The 24,360-nt window shown below is 38.3% G+C and overlaps 2 protein-coding genes and 1 long non-coding RNA gene across 3 annotated transcripts; all 3 read left to right on the top strand.

Moving 5' to 3' along the window:
- The first annotated feature begins 3,874 nt into the window (after positions 1 to 3,874).
- Positions 3,875 to 13,493, top strand: LOC118275323 (uncharacterized). The gene is made up of 11 exons (XM_050695660.1): positions 3,875 to 3,904; positions 3,987 to 4,124; positions 4,213 to 4,314; positions 4,405 to 4,519; positions 4,611 to 4,690; positions 4,779 to 5,013; positions 5,103 to 5,288; positions 5,377 to 5,568; positions 5,653 to 5,832; positions 5,922 to 6,128; positions 13,386 to 13,493. The coding sequence occupies exons 1-11, from the start codon at positions 3,875 to 3,877 to the stop codon at positions 13,460 to 13,462; spliced, it is 1,542 nt and encodes a 513-aa protein (XP_050551617.1). The 3' UTR covers positions 13,463 to 13,493.
- Positions 11,185 to 12,006, top strand: LOC118275317 (uncharacterized). The gene is made up of 5 exons (XR_004783584.2): positions 11,185 to 11,314; positions 11,403 to 11,504; positions 11,595 to 11,709; positions 11,802 to 11,881; positions 11,970 to 12,006. It is a non-coding gene; the product is annotated as an uncharacterized LOC118275317 (long non-coding RNA).
- A 5,363-nt stretch (positions 13,494 to 18,856) lies between the features above and the next one.
- Positions 18,857 to 20,622, top strand: LOC118275310 (uncharacterized). The gene is made up of 7 exons (XM_050695659.1): positions 18,857 to 18,988; positions 19,076 to 19,310; positions 19,400 to 19,585; positions 19,674 to 19,865; positions 19,950 to 20,129; positions 20,219 to 20,425; positions 20,515 to 20,622. Exons 1-7 carry the CDS (start codon positions 18,857 to 18,859, stop codon positions 20,589 to 20,591), a joined length of 1,209 nt encoding a protein of 402 aa, XP_050551616.1. The 3' UTR covers positions 20,592 to 20,622.
- Positions 20,623 to 24,360: the final 3,738 nt, after the last annotated feature.

Here is a 24,360-nt window from a genome sequence, read left to right as displayed (position 1 = left end):
GTTTACAATGTCATTAGGTTTTGATCGGAAGAAATAAATGATTGATGAGGAGTGTCGCGGAGCATGGTAATGGGAATGAGCCCTAACTTGAAACTGACATCTACTGAGGTAGTGGGATTCATCTGTAAATCCCTTATAAAAACTTTTAATGTTTATATTTATAGTATGAGGCACTGTATACGCTCAGACGGATCACCTGATGGTCAGCAATCGGCTTCACCTATGGACAACCACAAAACTGTGGTGTAGCAATATTTCGTAAATTATCTGATGTGAAGATTGCAACAAATATAACAGTCAGTACGCCGATGATTAAAGGTAGATCAGCAGTAAAGAGTATACACAGCGTTGGACCCAATATACTACCCTGTGGAACACCCGCTCGGATGTTGCTTCTTCTGACTGGTTCACTAAGAATTATCTGTCATTTAAGTATGGCTTTATCTTTTAAAGTAGAATAGAATAAAGTACAATAGAAGGATTTTCAGTGTATCTTTTGTATGTATGTAGATAAAGGTCGGTATTTACAATATCTAATATCTCACCTAACAATTAATGATGCGGCATATTTTATGGGAAACAGACAGTTAATGATTTCTTCCATCGCTTTGTTATAAATGAAAAAACGGACTGCATATAAGGAGAATTATGCTTTTTTTTGACAATTAACACATTTAGTAAAAGAAATTGAGTTGTCGACTGCTTTTGAAGACGACAAAGTGTGAGTACCTTGTCGTCACCGTCGCACCCGAAACGTCATCGTACGTGCGACAGGTCACGTACGTCATATGTTAACGATGACGTATCTCACGTAACGCTTGAATCCCGCGTTCTTTTGTTAAGAAGGGAAGGAAGGAAAAGAAGCCATTTCTCATATATGTATGAATAATATTTGTAAATTTTCTGAAAAACGACGACGACGAAATCTATGGCAAAACATCAGATATTGTATAAACAAAAAGATTATTTTTAATAACGTCGCGCCTTTATTCCCCGAAGGGGTAGGCAGAGGTGCACATTATGGCACATAATGCCAATGTACACCCACATTTCACAATTTATGTCGTAAATCCCATGTAATAGGTGGTGAGCCTATTGCCATATACCGGACACATTTTCGGACTCCGTGCTACCATTAAGAAAAGATTGTTAAGCACTTTTAATATTAATTAGAAAATAACTACTTCGGAAATAGGTGGAATTAATTCAATAATTGTAAAATTACTCGTAACACACATTAATAAATACATTGGGTAAACGCGATCTATAAATAAATGGTTTTAATAGTAACAAGTATCAAGAGCTGAAACTTACATTATTAGCATCAGTAAAGCAGTATTATAGGAGTTCCGGTGTGCCGTAGCACAATTGCTACGCCGTAGCAACTGCTACGCCGCGGCGTAGCAGATTGTTTACAATAGCGCATGGAGTAGGTTTAACAGTAGCCAAAGTTTTGATAGTTGTTTGAGGCATCCAGTGCAATGGATATTGTATTTTTTATAAAAGTATTCTTAGTCAGTTAGCAACAGTCAGAACCATTAACAGAGCGAGGTTAGCACACACATATTGAATATGTTTGGAATTACGAAAACAAAACATAATAGCAATCCCAAATGCACCCGCTTATCTATAAATGTTTCACAGAAACAATTGGCAGTCACCATTGTATTGTCTTATCTCACGCTCGGACTCCTACTCCTTTGTATTAATTCATAAAAGAACCAGTTTCTTTGCAAATTAACTTTTTATTCTTTGCTAAAATACCACGTAGCTTTGTTTGTACCAAGTACAAGCAAATAAAGTTAGAAACAAGAAAATCAGTAGTAGTTAGGTAGGTGGTCTTGTCTTGGTCTTCCAAATATGGTTAATCATATTTGGAAGCTGGCTTGGAAGCTTTAACTGGGGCTTTGATGTTTTTTAAGGATTTTTTTTTGTATGAAATAGGTCGGTTTTTAACTAAAATCTCGGCCTGATGGTAAACCACATATTAACTCAGGCTTTGAAGATGTCCAGGTAATATCAGTGTCAGTACCCTTCGGGAAACACAGACTGTTAACGATTCCCTCGATAGCTTAGTTGATATAAATGAAAGAGTGGACTGGATATAAATAAAGTTATTATTTCTTTGATAGGTAATTAACAATATAAGTACATGTTGACTCGAAGGAGACGGAGTTTGATTGTCTTATCACCACCGTCGCACCCGTAACGTCGTCGTGCGTACGTGCGTCAGGTTACGTAGGCCACATACGATGACGTAGTTCATGTAACGCTTGTACCTGTCGCCAGGAACGCGCGCGTCTCCTCCTTTGTTTGATTTCCAACACAGATCCTGGCTAAAACTTTCTCCTACGAACTTCCTTAGGGATTCGCACAAGGAAACTAGAATTGTATGTCTGATTTAATTTAGTCTATTTAGGCAACTAGTAACAGACAGAGACTTGAAACGACTTTGTCTAGATTTCATTAATTTTTAGAGATGAACAAGCAGCTCCATCGAGATTTGGCTAGTTTTTTACTGAATTTGGATGAGATTTCGCTTCTTATGTTTTGTAAGGTGTCTCGATATCTATATTACGAGTACGTAGTTTGGTCGGGTTCTTGAATTTTTAAATCAGGGTCACCAGATCCTCGATTATCCTAGTTTTTATAGTATTCTCTTTACATGACCATTAAACCCTAACTCAGTACCAAACTTCAGTACTAGTTCTATTTTGATGATCATAATAGTGAGTGAGTGTCATAAATGCAAAACTTTAATTTCGTTTAAATTATGTTCTTAATGACCTTGTAGACTTAGAATTTGGATTTTAAGTGCTTACTAGCTTACTGAATGATGAACATTCCGGCATTCTGATCTTGTAGAAGAGTTCTCAAAGAGTGGCCTGCAAATGCGACGAAATTGTTTCGAGCGCGATCTGTCTGATCTAAATAACTTTATAAAATGTCAAAGTCAACATTATTTATTTCAAATAGACCGGGAAGGTATTTTTGAACGTCAAAAGCAAATATGTGCATAAATGCGGCCAATTAGCTTAGATAGCCCCTTAAATATCGGCCTGAATTACTGGCCGTTTGATTAAATGGCTAAAGCTAGAATGGTACATTAGGTTAGGTTAGAACTATAACCCACACAGAAATGGGATCGCCATCAGAAATAAACCGTTAACAAACTTGTACTGCGATATTATTATTTATTAAACAAGCTAGGTCGTTAATTGTATGATCTATTTATGCTGGTTGGCTGTGAATTATACAATGACAGATTTAATAACAATGATATTTTGTTTTTATTACACGTTGACCAGCTTAACAACATATTTCCATATTACAGTACTGACAATCTTTAAAAACAGTGCGTAAATTAAATCCAGTCCATCCTCATATAATTTCGAAATATAAAATATTATTACCAAAGTTAGAAGCACACAAAGAAAATTAGTAACGAGTAACCATTTACTTATTACTCATTAGAGTAGATTAATTGATACACATCATTTGTATTTAAATTTAACTTAAATGAATGCTATTAAGAAATGAATGTAATCAATATTTAATATAATGTACCGTCACTTAAATAAACAATTAAATAAAAATCTATTCTAAGGGATTTTTAAATCGGGTTTGTTGCCCTTTATTTTATACATTTGGTCTACGTGCAAATTCTACGATTCCTGAAATTTCGTTATCACCAAACTCATCGCAAACAATGGGAGCACTCCGACCAATCACAGCGTTCTACCCCCACCCACAACCCTGCGTACGCGCAGACAGCACGAATTTTGCATTCCCTACACACTCAGTACTTAGTTAGTAACCAAGTGCAAACCACTGCGACTGCAACGCATTCTACTTCAACGACCAAATTTTTGAAATGGAGTCAGGAAAGAAGAATTTGGAGAAGGTATGTTTCACTTATTTATAAAATTAAGTTTCTTTTTGTAAATGTTGTGTTGTGTCTAACCAGATTGTTGTTTTCTCATCAGGGCCAGAACCAGGAACCTGCACCTGCACCTGCACCTGTACCTAAACCTTCGACATCGAAAGGTTCAAGTACAGGTTCCAAAGCGCCCAGGCCGAGGCGCGGCAGACCAACCGGTGCAAACCGGACCCCTCTCTCCCTGGTGCGTATAAAACAAATGCTACAAGTTATTTATATTGCACATTCTCATTGGGACTGAACAATGTATTAATAATGAACTTTATTTACAGGAAGAACGGCGCGCAAGAAATGCGCAGTACGAAAGGGAGAGGAGGGAGGATTTAGCCCAGGCCCAGGCTGAGCTAGCTGAGGCCGCTGGGTGCGACCCAAATGTAAGTTTACAAACCTTGAAATCTTTGCGTTTAAGTTGAGCCGACTTTATTGTTGTACACGTTATGTCTTACTTTCTTTTCTTTTTGTAGGTATCGGAGGCCGACTTGTTGGCATTTGTAGTGAATAAGTTGAGTGCAGACAAATTAGAAGTAAAGCAGAGCATTGAAGAATACAGGCGGTTAAACGCCAAGTTGGAGGCACAGAGTAAGTATAAAACAGAAACTTTTTTCAATATATCTATTTATGGTTTTTGTTCGAGTAAATACATTTCTAACATGTGTGTGTCTTGTTACAGTTGCCAGTTGTCTCCAGCGGTTGGGCCCGGACTATGTTGATAGTGATGATGAGGAGGAGGTGCAGCTAGAAGAGCCCAATGTAAGATACACTCACTTTATTCATTTGCAATGCACTTGATAGTACACTTGGTGAATTATTTTTCTAAAATTTATTTTTAAATTTTCAGGGTCGCAAACGTAAATCATCAGATGAGACGGTTGGTGATGAAAAACGTTTGCGGCGCAGTGGGAAGCAAATCCCAGCCAGTTGGATCTCACCCACTGACCTGGCTGAAGCTGGGCCTTCTTCCTACACCCACACTGCAGCTCATCCACAGCAGTCACAACCAACATCACTATCACCGGTGGTGAGCGTACAGCAAGATACGATAGAGCAAGTCTTAGCTGACTTGAGTGATTTCTGTGAGTATTAAGTTTTGTATTTGAGTAACTATGTCTATTGTGGTGACATTTGTAACACACAACTAACTAGTTTTTTATTTTTGTAACAGCACAACTGGAGACGTCAGATAACGATCAACTGGCACCGCCAGTAACAGAGTGCCAGTCGCCGGCCCAGTATCCATCGTCACTACCTGGTGGTAGTGAGCAGCAGCAGCCAGAACAGCAACGACCTACCTCGCCAAGAGTACATCCATATTTGCTTAGAGGTATCTTAGCTAAGTTAGGTTATTACTGTGAGTATTAGTTTTATATTTGAGTAACTATGTCTATTTTGATTGCATATGTAACACACAACTAACTAGTTTTGTATTTTTGTAACAGCACAACTGGAGACGTCAGATAACGATCAACTAGTACCGCCAGTAACAGAGTACCAGTCACAGGACCAGTACTTCGCTCCTCAACGCTATAGTGATTGTGACCTGCAGCCGACAGAACAGCTTCAGCAACAACCGACTTCACCACCGGTACAGCCAGATTTACTTGAAGTCGAAGCTGACTTAGGTCTTTCCTGTGAGTATTAGTTTTTTGAGTAACTATGTCTATTTTGATTGCTTATGTAACACACAACTAACTAGTTTTGTATTTTTGTCACAGCACAACTGGAGACGTCAGATAACGATCAACTGGCAGCGCCTGTAACAGAGTCCCCGTCACAGGACCAGTACTTCGCTCCTCAACAATACTTGCTTCCATCGTCACTACCTGGTGGTAGTGAGCAGCAGCAGCCAGAACAGCAACAACTTAGAGGTATCTTAGCATACTTAGGTTATTACTGTGAGTATTAGTTTTATATCTGAGTAATACTATGTCCATTTTGGTTGTGTAATATGTAACACAAACTAACTATTGTTGTATTTTTGTAGCATCAGAGCCGGAGCCGTCACTGGCCAATCAACTCGCACAGCCAGTAACAGAGTACCAGTCGCCGGCCCAGTACTTTGCTCCTCAACAATGCTTGCTTCCATCTTCACTACCTGGTGGTAGTGAGCAGCAGCAGACAGAACAGCTTCAGCAACAACAGCAGCAGCAGCCAGATTTACTTGAAGTCTCAGCTGACTTAGGTTATTACTGTGAGTATTAGTTTTATATCTGAGTAATACTATGTCCATTTTGGTTGTGTAATATGTAACACAAACTAACTAGTGTTTTATTTTTGTAGCATCAGAGCCGGAGCCGTCACCATTGTACCACCAGAGTCAGTCGTACTTCTACCACCATCAGAATCGCTACAGCTAGAATTCGAGCAAGACTTTCAAGATATTTTTTGTAAGTATAAGATTTGTACTGGAGTAACTTTTTCTAATTTGGTTACATTTGTAACACAAAACTAACTAGTGTTGTATTTTTGCAGCAGCAGAGAGCCAGTCAGCACTAGAGCGGGCACCCAACGCTCTGTAGTCACTACTGGCGACGGCAGAAACAGAGTGCCCGCCGCCGTACCAGTACATCCCGCCACAGCAGTACTTGCTCCCACCGCCGTCAGTACCAGTCCAGCAGCCAGAGCCTTACTTTTCTGTAAGTATTCGATTCATATTTAAGTAACTGATAATTTTCTATTCAAGCTAGTCATATTTTAATTGCATTTGTTACAATTAACTTATCTGTTATTTCATTTTTCCTTTTCAGCTCCTGGAGAAAATCTACGGAGCCGTACATCAACTTGGCTGAACTATGCGGAGCTCCATCGGATCTACGTGCTTCATAGATGACTCTGGCTAGTTTATGACGGCTGGCTGGGGCAAATTGCTGCTTGCTTACCTTCACTGGCCATACAGATTTGTCATGCGGGAAACATAGATATAGATATGATACATTCTATTATGATGAAAAATAAGAAATATATATATTTTTAAATTAATTCTTACTACTTTCATTTATTCCCTTAACATCTTCAAATTATTAACTAATTATATTTGCTATAATTATGTGTTCCTGGCTTAGGAATCCAGGAATCGGTTTAAATGTTTCATAGTACGTGGTAACGGAGACTTAGCTCTACTGACTGTCCTGGTGGTATAGCAAATAACTGGTGCTTTCTGTTTACGACAGTAATTGTCAGGAGCAAAAACTCGAAGGAACTCGTTCAGGACCAGCAATATGACTGTGAATAATCTTGTAAATTCTTAAAATTTCTTGCATTTATGACAAACTTAAAAAAATTGCTTTATGCCCAGTAATTGATGTTTACAATGTCATTAGGCTTTGATCGGAAGAAATAAATGATTGATGAGGAGTGTCGTGGAGCATGGTAACGGGAATGAGCCCTAACTTGAAACTGACATCTACTGAGGTAGTGGGATTCATCTGTAAATCCCTTATAAAAACTTTTAATGTTTATATTTATAGTATGACGCACTGTATACGCTCAGACGGATCACCTGATGGTCAGCATCACCTATCTGTGGTGTAGCAATATTTCGTAAATTATCTGATGTGAAGATTGCAACAAATATAACAGTCAGTACGCCGATGATTAAAGGTAGATCAGCAGTAAAGAGTATACACAGCGTTGGACCCAATATACTACCCTGTGGAACACCCGCTCGGATGTTGCTTCTTCTGACTGGTTCACTAAGAATTATCTGTCATTTAAGTATGACTTTATCTTTTAAAGTAGAATAGAATAAAGTACAATAGAAGGATTTTCAGTGTATTTTCGTATGTATGTAGACAAAGGTCGGTATTTACCCAATATCTCACCTAACAAGCAATGATGCGGCATATTTTATGGGAAACAGACAGTTAATGATTTCTTCCATCGCTTTGTTATAAATGAAAAAACGGACTGCATATAGGGAGAATTATGTTTTTTTTTGACAATTAACACATTTAGTAAAAGAAATTGAGTTGTCGACTGCTTTTGAAGACGACAAAGTGTGAGTACCTTGTCGTCACCGTCGCACCCGAAACGTCATCGTACGTGCGACAGGTCACGTACGTCACATGTTAACGATGACGTAGCTCACGTAGCGCTTGAATCCCGCGTTCTTTTGGTAAGAAGGGAAGGAAGGAAAAGAAGCCATTTCTCATATATGTATGAATAATATTTGTAAATTTTCTGAAAAACGACGACGACGAAATCTATGGCAAAACATCAGATATTGTATAAACAAAAAGATTATTTTTAATAACGTCGCGCCTTTATTCCCCGAAGGGGTAGGCAGAGGTGCACATTATGGCACATAATGCCAATGTACACCCACATTTCACAATTTATGTCGTAAATCCCATGTAATAGGTGGTGAGCCTATTGCCATATACCGGACACATTTTCGGACTCCGTGCTACCATTAAGAAAAGATTGTTAAGCACTTTTAATATTAATTAGAAAATAACTACTTCGGAAATAGGTGGAATTAATTCAATAATTGTAAAATTACTCGTAACACACATTAATAAATACATTGGGTAAACGCGATCTATAAATAAATAGTTTTAATTGTAACAAGCATCAAGTGCTGAAACTTACATTATTAGCACCAGTAAAGCAGTACGGTACGGTACCGTATTATAGGAGTTCCGGTGTGCCGTAGCACAATTGCTACGCCGTAGCAACTGCTACACCGCGGCGTAGCAGATTGTTTACAATAGCGCATGGAGTAGGTTTAACAGTAGCCAAAGTTTCGATAGTTTTATGAGGCGTCCAGTGCAATGGATATTGTATATTTTATAAAAGTATTCTTAGTCAGTTAGCAACAGTCAGAACCATTAACAGAGCGAAGTTCCCGCGAGACACACACATATTGAATATGTTTGGAATTACGAAAACAAAACATAATAGCAATCCCAAATGCACCCGCTTATCTATAAATGTTTCACAGAAACAATTGGCAGTCACCATTGTATTGTCTTATCTCTCGCTCGGACTCCTACTCCTTTGTATTAATTCATAAAAGAACCAGTTTCTTTGCAAATTAACTTTTTATTCTTTGCTAAAATACCACGTAGCTTTATTTGTACCAAGTACAAGGAAATAAAGTTAGAAACAAGAAAATCAGTAGTAGGTAGGTGGTCTTGTCTTGGTCTTCCAAATATGGTTAATCATATTTTAACTGGGGCTTTGATGTTTTTTAAGGATTTTTTTTTTTGTATAAAATAGGTCGGTTTTTAACTAAAATCTCGGCCTGATGGTAAACCACATGTTAACTCAGGCTTTGAAGATGTCCAGGTAGTATCAGTGTCAGTACCCTTCGGGAAGCACAAACTGTTAACGATTCCCTCGATAGCTTAGTTGATATAAATGAAAGAGTGGACTGGATATAAATAAAGTTATTATTTCTTTGATAATTAACAACATCAGTAACTGTACATGTTGACTCGAAGGAGACGGAGTTTGATTGTCTTGACCCGAAACGTCGTCGTGCGTACGTGCGTCAGGTTACGTAGGCCACATACGATGACGTAGTTCATGTAACGCTTGTACCTGTCGCCAGGAACGCGCGCGTCTCCTCCTTTGTTGGATTGCCAACACAGATCCTGGCTAAAACTTTCTCCTACGAACTTCCTTAGGGATTCGCACAAGGAAACTAGAATTGTATGTCTGATTTAATTTAGTCTATTTAGGCAACTAGTAACAGACAGAGACTTGACACGACTTTGTCTAGATTTCATTAATTTTTAGAGATGAACAAGCAGCTCCATCGAGATTTGGCTAGTTTTTTACTGAATTTGGATGAGATTTCGCTTCTTATGTTTTGTAAAGTGTCTCGATATCTATATTACGAGTATGTAGTTTGGTCGGGTTCTTGAATTTTTAAATCAAGGTCACCAGGTACTCCAGATTTTCGATTATCCTTGTTTTTATAGTTTTCCCTTTACGTGACCATTAAACCCTAACTCAGTACCAAACTTCAGCAGGAGGTACTAGTTCTATTTTGATGATCATGATAGTGAGTGAGTGTCATAAATGCAACACTTTAATTTCGTTTAAATTATGTTCTTAATGACCTTGTAGACTTATAATTTGGATTTTAAGTGCTTACTAGCTTACTGAATGATGAACATTCCGGCATTCTGATCTTGTAGAAGAGTTCTCAAAGAGTGGCCTGCAAATGCGGCGAAATTGTTACGAGCGCGATCTGTCTGATCTAAATAACTTTATAAAATGTCAAAGTCAACATTATTTATTTCAAATAGACCGGGAAGCACATATGTGCGGCCCATTAGCTTAGATAGCCCCTTAAATATCGGCCTGAATTACTGGCCGTTTGATTAAATGGCTAAAGCTAGAATGGTACATTAGGTTAGGTTAGAACTATAACCCACACAGAAATGGGATCGCCATCAGAAATAAACCGTTAACAAACTTGTACTGCGATATTATTATTTATTAAACAAGCTAGGTCGTTAATTGTATGATCTATTTATGCTGGTTGGCTGTGAATTATACAATGACAGATTTAATAACAATGATATTTTGTTTTTATTACACGTTGACCAGCTTAACAACATATTTCCATATTACAGTACTGACAATCTTTAAAAACAGTGCGTAAATTAAATCCAGTCCATCCTCATATAATTTCGAAATATAAAATATTATTACCAAAGTTAGAAGCACACAAAGAAAATTAGTAACGAGTAACCATTTACTTATTACTCATTAGAGTAGATTAATTGATACACATCATTTGTATTTAAATTTAACTTAAATGAATGCTATTAAGAAATGAATGTAATCAATATTTAATATAATGTACCGTCACTTAAATAAACAATTAAATAAAAATCTATTCTAAGGGATTTTTAAATCGGGTTTGTTGCCCTTTATTTTATACATTTGGTCTACGTGCAAATTCTACGATTCCTGAAATTTCGTTATCACCAAACTCATCGCAAACAATGGGAGCACTCCGACCAATCACAGCGTTCTACCCCCACCCACAACCCTGCGTACGCGCAGACAGCACGAATTTTGCATTCCCTACACACTCAGTACTTAGTTAGTAACCAAGTGCAAACCACTGCGACTGCAACGCATTCTACTTCAACGACCAAATTTTTGAAATGGAGTCAGGAAAGAAGAATTTGGAGAAGGTATGTTTCACTTATTTATAAAATTAAGTTTCTTTTTGTAAATGTTGTGTTGTGTCTAACCAGATTGTTGTTTTCTCATCAGGGCCAGAACCAGGAACCTGCACCTGCACCTGCACCTGTACCTAAACCTTCGACATCGAAAGGTTCAAGTACAGGTTCCAAAGCGCCCAGGCCGAGGCGCGGCAGACCAACCGGTGCAAACCGGACCCCTCTCTCCCTGGTGCGTATAAAACAAATGCTACAAGTTATTTATATTGCACATTCTCATTGGGACTGAACAATGTATTAATAATGAACTTTATTTACAGGAAGAACGGCGCGCAAGAAATGCGCAGTACGAAAGGGAGAGGAGGGAGGATTTAGCCCAGGCCCAGGCTGAGCTAGCTGAGGCCGCTGGGTGCGACCCAAATGTAAGTTTACAAACCTTGAAATCTTTACGTTTAAGATGAGCCGACTTTATTGTTGTACACGTTATGTCTTACTTTAATTTCTTTTTGTAGGTATCGGAGGCCGACTTGTTGGCATTTGTAGTCAATAAGTTGAGTGCAGACAAATTAGAAGTAAAGCAGAGCATTGAAGAATACAGGCGGTTAAACGCCAAGTTGGAGGCACAGAGTAAGTATAAAACTGAAACTTTCTTCAAAATATCTATTTATGGTTTTTGTTCGAGTAAATACATTTCTTAACATGTGTGTGTCTTGTTACAGTTGCCAGTTGTCTCCAGCGGTTGGGCCCGGACTATGTTGATAGTGATGATGATGAGGAGGTGCAGCTGGAAGAGCCCAATGTAAGATACACTCACTTCATTCATTTGCAATGCACTTGATAGTACACTTGGTGGATTATTTTTCTAAAATTTATTTTTAAATTTTCAGGGTCGGAAACGTAAATCATCAGATGAGACGGTTGGTGATGGCAAACGTTTGCGGCGCAGTGGGAAGCAAATCCCAGCAAGTTGGATCTCACCCACTGACCTGGCTGAAGCTGGGCCTTCTTCCTACACGCACACTGCAGCACATCCACAGCAGTCACAACCAACATCACTATCACCACCGGTACAGCAAGATACGATAGAGCAAGTCTTAGCTGACTTGAGTGATTTCTGTGAGTATTAAGTTTTGTATTTGAGTAACTATGTCTATTGTAGTGACATTTGTAACACACAACTAACTAGTTTTTTATTTTTGTAACAGCACAACTGGAGACGTCAGATAACGAGTGCCAGTCGCCGGCCCAGTATCCATCGTCACTACCTGGTGGTAGTGAGCAGCAGCAGCCAGAACAGCAACGACCAACCTCACCAAGAGTACATCCATATTTGCTTAGAGGTATCTTAGCTAAGTTAGGTTATTACTGTGAGTATTAGTTTTATATTTGAGTAACTATGTCTATTTTGATTGCATATGTAACACACAACTAACTAGTTTTGTATTTTTGTAACAGCACAACTGGAGACGTCAGATAACGATCAACTAGTACCGCCAGTAACAGAGTACCAGTCACAGGACCAGTACTTCGCTCCTCAACGCTATAGTGATTGTGACCTGCAGCCGACAGAACAGCTTCAGCAACAACCGACTTCACCACCGGTACAGCCAGATTTACTTGAAGTCTCAGCTGACTTAGGTCTTTCCTGTGAGTATTAGTTTTTTGAGTGACTATGTCTATTTTGATTGCATATTATTATGTATAACACACAACTAACTATTGTTGTATTTTTGTCACAGCACAACTGGAGACGTCAGATAACGATCAACTGGCACGCCTGTAACAGAGTCCCCGTCACAGGACCAGTACTTCGCTCCTCAACAATACTTGCTTCCATCGTCACTACCTGGTGGTAGTGAGCAGCAGCAGCCAGAACAGCAACAACTTAGAGGTATCTTAGCATACTTAGGTTATTACTGTGAGTATTAGTTTTATATCTGAGTAATACTATGTCCATTTTGGTTGTGTAATATGTAACACAAACTAACTAGTGTTTTATTTTTGTAGCATCAGAGCCGGAGCCGTCACTGGCCAATCAACTCGCACAGCCAGTAACAGAGTACCAGTCGCCGGCCCAGTACTTTGCTCCTCAACAATGCTTGCTTCCATCTTCACTACCTGGTGGTAGTGAGCAGCAGCAGACAGAACAGCTTCAGCAACAACAGCAGCAGCAGCCAGATTTACTTGAAGTCTCAGCTGACTTAGGTTATTACTGTGAGTATTAGTTTTATATCTGAGTAATACTATGTCCATTTTGGTTGTGTAATATGTAACACAAACTAACTAGTGTTTTATTTTTGTAGCATCAGAGCTGGAGCCGTCACCATTGTACCACCAGAGTCAGTCGTACTTCTACCACCATCAGAATCGCTACAGCTAGAGTTCGAGCAAGACTATCAAGATATTTTTTTGTAAGTATAAGATTTGTACTGGAGTAACTTTTTCTAATTTGGTTACATTTGTAACACAAAACTAACTAGTGTTGTATTTTTGCAGCAGCAGAGAGCCAGTCAGTACTAGAGCGGGCACCCAACGCTCTGTAGTCACTACTGGCGACGGCAGAAACAGAGTGCCCGCCGCCGTACCAGTACATCCCGCCACAGCAGTACTTGCTCCCACCGCCGTCAGTACCAGTCCAGCAGCCAGAGCCTTACTTTTCTGTAAGTATTCGATTCATATTTAAGCAACTGATAATTTTCTATTTAAGCTAGTCATATTTTAATTGCATTTGTTACAATCAACTTATCTGTTATTTCATTTTTCCTTTTCAGCTCCTGGAGAAAATCTACGGAGCCGTAGATCAACTTGGCTGAAATATGCGGAGCTCCGTCGGATCTACGTGCTTCATAGATGACTCTGGCTAGTTTATGACGGCTGGCTGGGGCAAATTGCTGCTTGCTTACCTTCACTGGCCATACAGATTTGTCATGCGGGAAACATAGATATAGATATGATACATTCTATTATGATGAAAAATAAGAAATATATATATTTTTAAATTAATTCTTACTACTTTCATTTATTCCCTTAACATCTTCAAATTATTAACTAATTATATTTGCTATAATTATGTGTTCCTGGCTTAGGAATCCAGGAATCGGTTTAAATGTTTCATAGTACGTGGTAACGGAGACTTAGCTCTACTGACTGTCCTGGTGGTATAGCAAATAACTGGTGCTTTCTGTTTACGACAGTAATTGTCAGGAGCAAAAACTCGAAGGAACTCGTTCAGGACCAGCAATATGACTGTGAATAATCTTGTAAATTCTTAAAATTTCTTGCATTTATGACAAACTTAAAAAAAAATTGCTTTATGCCCAGTAATTGATGTTTACAATGTCATTAGGCTTTGATCGGAAGAAATAAATGATTGATGAGGAGTGTCGTGGAGCATGGTAATGGGAATGAGCCCTAACTTGAAACTGACTCTACTGAGGTAGTGGGATTCATCTGTAAATCCCTTATAAAAACTTTTAATGTTTATATTTATAGTATGAGGCACTGTATACGCTCAGACGGATCACCTGATGGTCAGCATCACCTATCTGTGGTGTAGCAATATTTCGTAAATTATCTGATGTGAAGATTGCAACAAATATAACAGTCAGTACGCCGATGATTAAAGGTAGATCAGCAGTAAAGAGTATACACAGCGTTGGACCCAATATACTACCCTGTGGAACACCCGCTCGGATGTTGCTTCTTCTGACTGGTTCACTAAGAATTATCTGTCATTTAAGTATGACTTTATCTTTTAAAGTATAATAGAATAAAGTATTTTTTGTATGTATGTAGATAAAGGTCGGTATTTACCCAATATCTCACCTAACAAGCAATGATGCGGCATATTTTATGGGAAACAGACAGTTAATGATTTCTTCCATCGCTTTGTTATAAATGAAAAAACGGACTGCATATAAGGAGAATTATGCTTTTTTTTGACAATTAACACATTTAGTAAAAGAAATTGAGTTGTCGACTGCTTTTGAAGACGACAAAGTGTGAGTACCTTGTCGTCACCGTCGACACCCGTCATATGTTAACGATGACGTATCTCACGTACGCTTGAATCCCGCGTTCTTTTGGTAAGAAGGGAAGGAAGGAAAAGAAGCCATTTCTCATATATGTATGAATAATATTTGTAAATTTTCTGAAAAACGACGACGACGAAATCTATGGCAAAACATCGATATTGTATAAACAAAAAGATTATTTTTAATAACGTCGCGCCTTTATGAAGGGGTAGGCAGAGGTGCACATTATGGCACATAATGCCAATGTACAGACATTTCACAATTTATGTCGTAAATCCCATGTAATAGGTGGTGAGCCTATTGCCATATACCGGACACATTTTCGGACTCCGTGCTACCATTAAGAAAAGATTGTTAAGCACTTTTAATATTAATTAGAAAATAACTACTTCGGAAATAGGTGGAATTAATTCGATAATTGTAAAATTACTCGTAACACACATTAATAAATACATTGGGTAAACGCGATCTATAAATAAATAGTTTTAATAAACAAGCATCAAGTGCTGAAACTTACATTATTAGCATCAGTAAAGCGTCGCGTATTATAGGAGTTCCGGTGTGCCGTAGCACAATTGCTACGCCGTAGCAACTGCTACACCGCGGCGTAGCAGATTGTTTACAATAGCGCGTGGAGTAGGTTTAACAGTAGCCAAAGTTTTGATAGTTTTTGAGGCGTCCAGTGCAATGGATATTGTATATTTTATAAAAGTATTCTTAGTCAGTTAGCAACAGTCAGAACCATTAACAGAGCGAAGTTCCCGCGAGACACACACATATTGAATATGTTTGGAATTACGAAAACAAAACATAATAGCAATCCCAAATGCACCCGCTTATCTATAAATGTTTCACAGAAACAATTGGCAGTCACCATTGTATTGTCTTATCTCACGCTCGGACTCCTACTCCTTTGTATTAATTCATAAAAGAACCAGTTTCTTTGCAAATTAACTTTTTATTCTTTGCTAAAATACCACGTAGCTTTGTTTGTACCAAGTACAAGCAAATAAAGTTAGAAACAAGAAAATCAGTAGTAGGTAGGTGGTCTTGTCTTGGTCTTCCAAATATGGTTAATCATATTTTAACTGGGGCTTTGATGTTTTTTAAGGATTTTTTTTTTGTATGAAATAGGTCGGTTTTTAACTAAAATCTCGGCCTGATGGTAAACCACATATTAACTCAGGCTTTGAAGACGTCCAGGTAGTATCAGTGTTAGTACCCTTCGGGAAGCACAGACTGTTAACGATTCCCTCGATAGCTTAGTTGATATAAATGAAAGAGTGGACTGGATATAAATAAAGTTATTATTTCTTTGATAATTAACAACATCAGTAACTGTACATGTTGACTCGAAGGAGACGGAGTTTGAGTGTCTTATCACCATCGTCGCACCCGAAACGTCGTCGTGCGTACGTGCGTCAGGTTACGTAGGCCACATACGATGACGTAGTTCATGTAACGCTTGTACCTGTCGCCAGGAACGCGCGCGTCTCCTCCTTTGTTTGATTTTCAACACAGATCCTGGCTAAAACTTTCTCCTACGAACTTCCTTAGGGATTCGCACAAGGAAACTAGAACTGTATGTTTGATTTCATTTAGTCTATGTAGGCAATTAGTAACAGACAGAGACTTGACACGACTTTGTCTAGATTTCATTAATTTTTAGAGATGAACAAGCAGCTCCATCGAGATTTGGCTAGTTTTTTACTGAATTTGGATGAGATTTCGCTTCTTATGTTTTGTAAGGTGTCTCGATATCTATATTACGAGTAAGTAGTTTGGTCGGGTTCTTGAATTTTTAAATCAGGGTCACCAAGTACTCCAGATCCTCGATTATCCTAGTTTTTATAGTATTCTCTTTACATGACCATTAAACCCTAACTCAGTACCAAACTTAATCAGTAAGTACTAGTTCTATTTTGATGATCATGATAGTGAGTGAGTGTCATAAATGCAAAACTTTAATTTCGTTTAAATTATGTTTTTAATGACCTTGTAGACTTAGAATTTGGATTTTAAGTGCTTACTAGCTTACTGAATGATGAACATTCCGGCATTCTGATCTTGTAGAAGAGTTCTCAAAGAGTGGCCTGCAAATGCGGCGAAATTGTTTCGAGCGCGTTCTGTGTGATCTAAATAACTTTATACAATGTCAAAGTCAAAATTATTTATTTCAAATAGACCGGGAAGCACATATGTGCGGCCCATTAGCTTAGATAGCCCCTTAAATATCGGCCTGAATTACTGGCCGTTTGATTAAATGGCTAAAGCTAGAATGGTACATTAGGTTAGGTTAGAACTATAACCCACACAGAAATGGGATCGCCATCAGAAATAAACCGTTAACAAACTTGTACTGCGATATTATTATTTATTAAACAAGCTAGGTCATTAATTGTATGATCTATTTATGCTGGTTGGCTGTGAATTATACAATGACAGATTTAATAACAATGATATTTTGTTTTTATTACACGTTGACCAGCTTAACAACATATTTCCATATTACAGTACTGACAATCTTTAAAAACAGTGCGTAAATTAAATCCAGTCCATCCTCATATAATTTCGAAATATAAAATATTATTACCAAAGTTAGAAGCACACAAAGAAAATTAGTAACGAGTAACCATTTACTTATTACTCATTAGAGTAGATTAATTGATACACATCATTTGTATTTAAATTTAACTTAAATGAATGCTATTAAGAAATGAATGTAATCAATATTTAATATAATGTACCGTCACTTAAATAAACAATTAAATAAAAATCTATTCTAAGGGATTTTTAAATCGGGTTTGTTGCCCTTTATTTTATACATTTGGTCTACGTGCAAATTCTACGATTCCTGAAATTTCGTTATCACCAAACTCATCGCAAACAATGGGAGCACTCCGACCAATCACAGCGTTCTACCCCCACCCACAACCCTGCGTACGCGCAGACAGCACGAATTTTGCATTCCCTACACACTCAGTACTTAGTTAGTAACCAAGTGCAAACCACTGCGACTGCAACGCATTCTACTTCAACGACCAAATTTTTGAAATGGAGTCAGGAAAGAAGAATTTGGAGAAGGTATGTTTCACTTATTTATAAAATTAAGTTTCTTTTTGTAAATGTTGTGTTGTGTCTAACCAGATTGTTGTTTTCTCATCAGGGCCAGAACCAGGAACCTGCACCTGCACCTGCACCTGTACCTAAACCTTCGACATCGAAAGGTTCAAGTACAGGTTCCAAAGCGCCCAGGCCGAGGCGCGGCAGACCAACCGGTGCAAACCGGACCCCTCTCTCCCTGGTGCGTATAAAACAAATGCTACAAGTTATTTATATTGCACATTCTCATTGGGACTGAACAATGTATTAATAATGAACTTTATTTACAGGAAGAACGGCGCGCAAGAAATGCGCAGTACGAAAGGGAGAGGAGGGAGGATTTAGCCCAGGCCCAGGCTGAGCTAGCTGAGGCCGCTGGGTGCGACCCGAATGTAAGTTTACAAACCTTGAAATCTTTACAAGTTCAAGTTGAGCCGACTTTATTGTTGTACACGTTATGTCTTACTTTCTTTTCTTTTTGTAGGTATCGGAGGCCGACTTGTTGGCATTTGTAGTGAATAAGTTGAGTGCAGACAAATTAGAAGTAAAGCAGAGCATTGAAGAATACAGGCGGTTAAACGCCAAGTTGGAGGCACAGAGTAAGTATAAAACAGAAACTTTTTTCAATATATCTATTTATGGTTTTTGTTCGAGTAAATACATTTCTAACATGTGTGTGTCTTGTTACAGTTGCCAGTTGTCTCCAGCGGTTGGGCCCGGACTATGTTGATAGTGATGATGAGGAGGAGGTGCAACTAGAAGAGCCCAATGTAAGATACATTCACTTTATTCATTTGCAATGCACTTAACAGTACACTTGGTGGATTATTTTCTAAAATTCATTTTTAAATTTTCAGAATCGCAAACGTAAATCATCAGATGGGACGACTGGTGATGAAAAACGTTTGCGGCGCAGTGGAAAGCAAATCCCAGCCAGTTGGATCTCACCCACTGACCTGGCTGAAGCTGGACCTTCTTCCTACACCCACACTGCAGCTCATCCACAGCAGTCACAACCAACATCACTATCACCGGTGGTGAGCGTACAGCAAGATACGATAGATCAAGTCTTAGCTGACTTGAGTGATTTCTGTGAGTATTAAGTTTTGTATTTGAGTAACTATGTCTATTGTAGTGACATTTGTAACACACAACTAACTAGATTTTTATTTTTGTAACAGCACAACTGGAGAAGTCAGATAACGATCAACTGGCACCGCCAGTAACAGAGTGCCAGTCGCCGGCCCAGTATCCATCGTCACTACCTGGTGGTAGTGAGCAGCAGCAGCCAGAACAGCAACGACCTACCTCGCCAAGAGTACATCCATATTTGCTTAGAGGTATCTTAGCTAAGTTAGGTTATTACTGTGAGTATTAGTTTTATATTTGAGTAACTATGTCTATTTTGATTGCATATGTAACACACAACTAACTAGTTTTGTATTTTTGTAACAGCACAACTGGAGACGTCAGATAACGATCAACTAGTACCGCCAGTAACAGAGTACCAGTCACAGGACCAGTACTTCGCTCCTCAACGCTATAGTGATTGTGACCTGCAGCCGACAGAACAGCTTCAGCAACAACCGACTTCACCACCGGTACAGCCAGATTTACTTGAAGTCGAAGCTGACTTAGGTCTTTCCTGTGAGTATTAGTTTTTTGAGTAACTATGTCTATTTTGATTGCTTATGTAACACACAACTAACTAGTTTTGTATTTTTGTCACAGCACAACTGGAGACGTCAGATAACGATCAACTGGCAGCGCCTGTAACAGAGTCCCCGTCACAGGACCAGTACTTCGCTCCTCAACAATACTTGCTTCCATCGTCACTACCTGGTGGTAGTGAGCAGCAGCAGCCAGAACAGCAACAACTTAGAGGTATCTTAGCATACTTAGGTTATTACTGTGAGTATTAGTTTTATATCTGAGTAATACTATGTCCATTTTGGTTGTGTAATATGTAACACAAACTAACTATTGTTGTATTTTTGTAGCATCAGAGCCGGAGCCGTCACTGGCCAATCAACTCGCACAGCCAGTAACAGAGTACCAGTCGCCGGCCCAGTACTTTGCTCCTCAACAATGCTTGCTTCCATCTTCACTACCTGGTGGTAGTGAGCAGCAGCAGACAGAACAGCTTCAGCAACAACAGCAGCAGCAGCCAGATTTACTTGAAGTCTCAGCTGACTTAGGTTATTACTGTGAGTATTAGTTTTATATCTGAGTAATACTATGTCCATTTTGGTTGTGTAATATGTAACACAAACTAACTAGTGTTTTATTTTTGTAGCATCAGAGCTGGAGCCGTCACCATTGTACCACCAGAGTCAGTCGTACTTCTACCACCATCAGAATCGCTACAGCTAGAGTTCGAGCAAGACTATCAAGATATTTTTTTGTAAGTATAAGATTTGTACTGGAGTAACTTTTTCTAATTTGGTTACATTTGTAACACAAAACTAACTAGTGTTGTATTTTTGCAGCAGCAGAGAGCCAGTCAGTACTAGAGCGGGCACCCAACGCTCTGTAGTCACTACTGGCGACGGCAGAAACAGAGTGCCCGCCGCCGTACCAGTACATCCCGCCACAGCAGTACTTGCTCCCACCGCCGTCAGTACCAGTCCAGCAGCCAGAGCCTTACTTTTCTGTAAGTATTCGATTCATATTTAAGTAACTGATAATTTTCTATTCAAGCTAGTCATATTTTAATTGCATTTGTTACAATTAACTTATCTGTTATTTCATTTTTCCTTTTCAGCTCCTGGAGAAAATCTACGGAGCCGTACATCAACTTGGCTGAACTATGCGGAGCTCCATCGGATCTACGTGCTTCATAGATGACTCTGGCTAGTTTATGACGGCTGGCTGGGGCAAATTGCTGCTTGCTTACCTTCACTGGCCATACAGATTTGTCATGCGGGAAACATAGATATAGATATGATACATTCTATTATGATGAAAAATAAGAAATATATATATTTTTAAATTAATTCTTACTACTTTCATTTATTCCCTTAACATCTTCAAATTATTAACTAATTATATTTGCTATAATTATGTGTTCCTGGCTTAGGAATCCAGGAATCGGTTTAAATGTTTCATAGTACGTGGTAACGGAGACTTAGCTCTACTGACTGTCCTGGTGGTATAGCAAATAACTGGTGCTTTCTGTTTACGACAGTAATTGTCAGGAGCAAAAACTCGAAGGAACTCGTTCAGGACCAGCAATATGACTGTGAATAATCTTGTAAATTCTTAAAATTTCTTGCATTTATGACAAACTTAAAAAAAAATTGCTTTATGCCCAGTAATTGATGTTTACAATGTCATTAGGCTTTGATCGGAAGAAATAAATGATTGATGAGGAGTGTCGTGGAGCATGGTAACGGGAATGAGCCCTAACTTGAAACTGACTCTACTGAGGTAGTGGGATTCATCTGTAAATCCCTTATAAAAACTTTTAATGTTTATATTTATAGTATGACGCACTGTATACGCTCAGACGGATCACCTGATGGTCAGCATCACCTATCTGTGGTGTAGCAATATTTCGTAAATTATCTGATGTGAAGATTGCAACAAATATAACAGTCAGTACGCCGATGATTAAAGGTAGATCAGCAGTAAAGAGTATACACAGCGTTGGACCCAATATACTACCCTGTGGAACACCCGCTCGGATGTTGCTTCTTCTGACTGGTTCACTAAGAATTATCTGTCATTTAAGTATGACTTTATCTTTTAAAGTAGAATAGAATAAAGTACAATAGAAGGATTTTCAGTGTATTTTCGTATGTATGTAGACAAAGGTCGGTATTTACCCAATATCTCACCTAACAAGCAATGATGCGGCATATTTTATGGGAAACAGACAGTTAATGATTTCTTCCATCGCTTTGTTATAAATGAAAAAACGGACTGCATATAGGGAGAATTATGTTTTTTTTTTGACAATTAACACATTTAGTAAAAGAAATTGAGTTGTCGACTGCTTTTGAAGACGACAAAGTGTGAGTACCTTGTCGTCACCGTCGCACCCGAAACGTCATCGTACGTGCGACAGGTCACGTACGTCATATGTTAACGATGACGTAGCTCACGTAGCGCTTGAATCCCGCGTTCTTTTGGTAAGAAGGGAAGGAAGGAAAAGAAGCCATTTCTCATATATGTATGAATAATATTTGTAAATTTTCTGAAAAACGACGACGACGAAATCTATGGCAAAACATCGGATATTGTATAAACAAAAAGATTATTTTTAATAACGTCGCGCCTTTAATCCCCGAAGGGGTAGGCAGAGGTGCACATTATGGCACATAATGCCAATGTACACCCACATTGCACAATTTATGTCGTAAATCCCATGTATGTATAGGTGGTGAGCCTATTGCCATATACCGGGCACATTTTCGGACTCCGTGTTACCATTCAGAAATTTTTGAAAAACCGAAAAAGCCCAGTAATTTTTCACCCTACCCGGGAATCGAACCCGAGACCCCTTGCCTGGCGTCGCAACGAGGCTGTCATAAACAAAAAGATAACTGAACAATCTGCAGATGAAACTTAAGGTACTTAACTACAAATGTGGCATGCACTACCAAGCATCACCGTGTCCTGATATTGATCTTGTTTTATATCATAAACGTTACGATTTCTTCATACATTTGAGTTCTAGTCCATTGAAATATTTACATGAGCTTTGCATGTTATAGAGGAAGCCATTTTATTATACACGTAGACGGTAGTTGAGGTTAAGAATCTGTAGTACAATTATTACGTTAATACTGTACAAAATATTGCTAAGGTTACATTTTGGTAATGTAATAAGTTCATAGTTGTTAAAACACTATTGCAACTTAGCGATAATTCCTTTTAGATTATTTGATGAAGTTCTATATTGAGACATTGAAGATTTAGATTCTTTTTATGAAACTGTATCGAGTAAACACGTGACGTATTTCCTGTGACAAATGAACAGAGCTGTTTGACAGGACTTGGAGGCGTGGCCTACCCGTTCCTTAGAGCTTGCATTAAGTTTTTGATTCAGTCTATCTTCGCATAGGATTCAAGTAAGAGCTCTGCTCCCAACAGAACTTTTGGTGTATTCGGTACAGTCTTGGACTGTATATTGCATACGTGGAACTGCAGCTATCAGGATTCGGTACAGTCTTGGACTGTATATTGCATACGTGGAATTGCTGATGCAATACCCTATGCTGTAGCTATTGTTTAAGCAATACGCTATTTGGGTGGATGTGTTGCCACTATACGAACTTAAAGCGAAGTTTTTGTTCGTTAATTATTCTATATTGTAAAATAACCCGGGTATTATTTTAATTAGATGCTTTCAAATCTTTTTTTGTATGTTGTGAAATTTATTCTCTTAAATCTTCGACATATAAATGGGGGTTGATAATAGCTTAACCTCAAATGCTCTCAAAATGCACTCCGTCTTTAAATTGTTACTTTTTAATGGACTATTATTCTTCTTTAATATAACATACATGGTTAGTTTGTACCGATATTGCAACTTTTGGGTAAACACATTGACATGGCATTCCATATCATAAACATTACCATTGTCATCCAACATGTACTTTGGTAAGGTAAATAGAATTAATAATCTTCCCTTACTTGTCATAATGTGTATGTTAGTACACCATTACTTGTCAACTTATTCAATATTAGTTATTAGTTATGAGGTGATAGTTTTTAATATGTTGGTTCATTCGATCCAGCCAATCAGAGGGCTTAGTACGAGTTTGTTTTACGTTGAACGAGATCGATGCGAGAGTGCGTCCGGCACTGTAATTGGCCGGCCTGAATGAATCAACCAATCAGAGCGTCGAACGCGCCTTCGTTTCGATCTCGTTCAAAGACAAGCAAACGTGCACTGAACATTATGATAGATTAACAAAAAATCTATAACTAGGTCTGTGACAGTGTTTACACTCTGGCAGATATTCCTTTTCACAATTTCTAGTGTGGGTATAAAATATTTTAAATACTATATTTTACATGGTAATTTTACGAGACACAAAACAAATAATGATCATAAATTAATTGAACGTAACAAACATTTGAAATATTGATTATTAAATTTTTAACATGCAATTATCCATTCATTATCATTGTT

The sequence above is a fragment of the Spodoptera frugiperda genome, chromosome 8, assembly GCF_023101765.2.
Source record: "Spodoptera frugiperda isolate SF20-4 chromosome 8, AGI-APGP_CSIRO_Sfru_2.0, whole genome shotgun sequence".
Lineage (NCBI taxonomy): Eukaryota > Metazoa > Arthropoda > Insecta > Lepidoptera > Noctuidae > Spodoptera > Spodoptera frugiperda.
The sequence above is the reverse complement of the archived record's forward strand: the minus strand, read 5'-3'. Positions and strand labels throughout refer to the sequence as shown.

What these genes read in the sequence shown, in the direction of transcription:
- LOC118275310 (XM_050695659.1), top strand. Translation starts at nt 18,857, where the DNA reads ATGGTTTTTGTTCGAGTAAATACATTTCTAACATGTGTGTGTCTTGTT. An exon ending in AGCATACTTAGGTTATTACT is followed by an intron (nt 20,130 to 20,218) that starts GTGAGTATTAGT and finishes GTATTTTTGTAG; the next exon opens with CATCAGAGCCGGAGCCGTCA. An exon ending in AGCTGACTTAGGTTATTACT is followed by an intron (nt 20,426 to 20,514) that starts GTGAGTATTAGT and finishes TTATTTTTGTAG; the next exon opens with CATCAGAGCTGGAGCCGTCA.
- LOC118275323 (XM_050695660.1), top strand. Translation starts at nt 3,875, where the DNA reads ATGGAGTCAGGAAAGAAGAATTTGGAGAAG. An exon ending in TGCAGCTAGAAGAGCCCAAT is followed by an intron (nt 4,691 to 4,778) that starts GTAAGATACACT and finishes TTAAATTTTCAG; the next exon opens with GGTCGCAAACGTAAATCATC. An exon ending in AGCTGACTTGAGTGATTTCT is followed by an intron (nt 5,014 to 5,102) that starts GTGAGTATTAAG and finishes TTTTTGTAACAG; the next exon opens with CACAACTGGAGACGTCAGAT.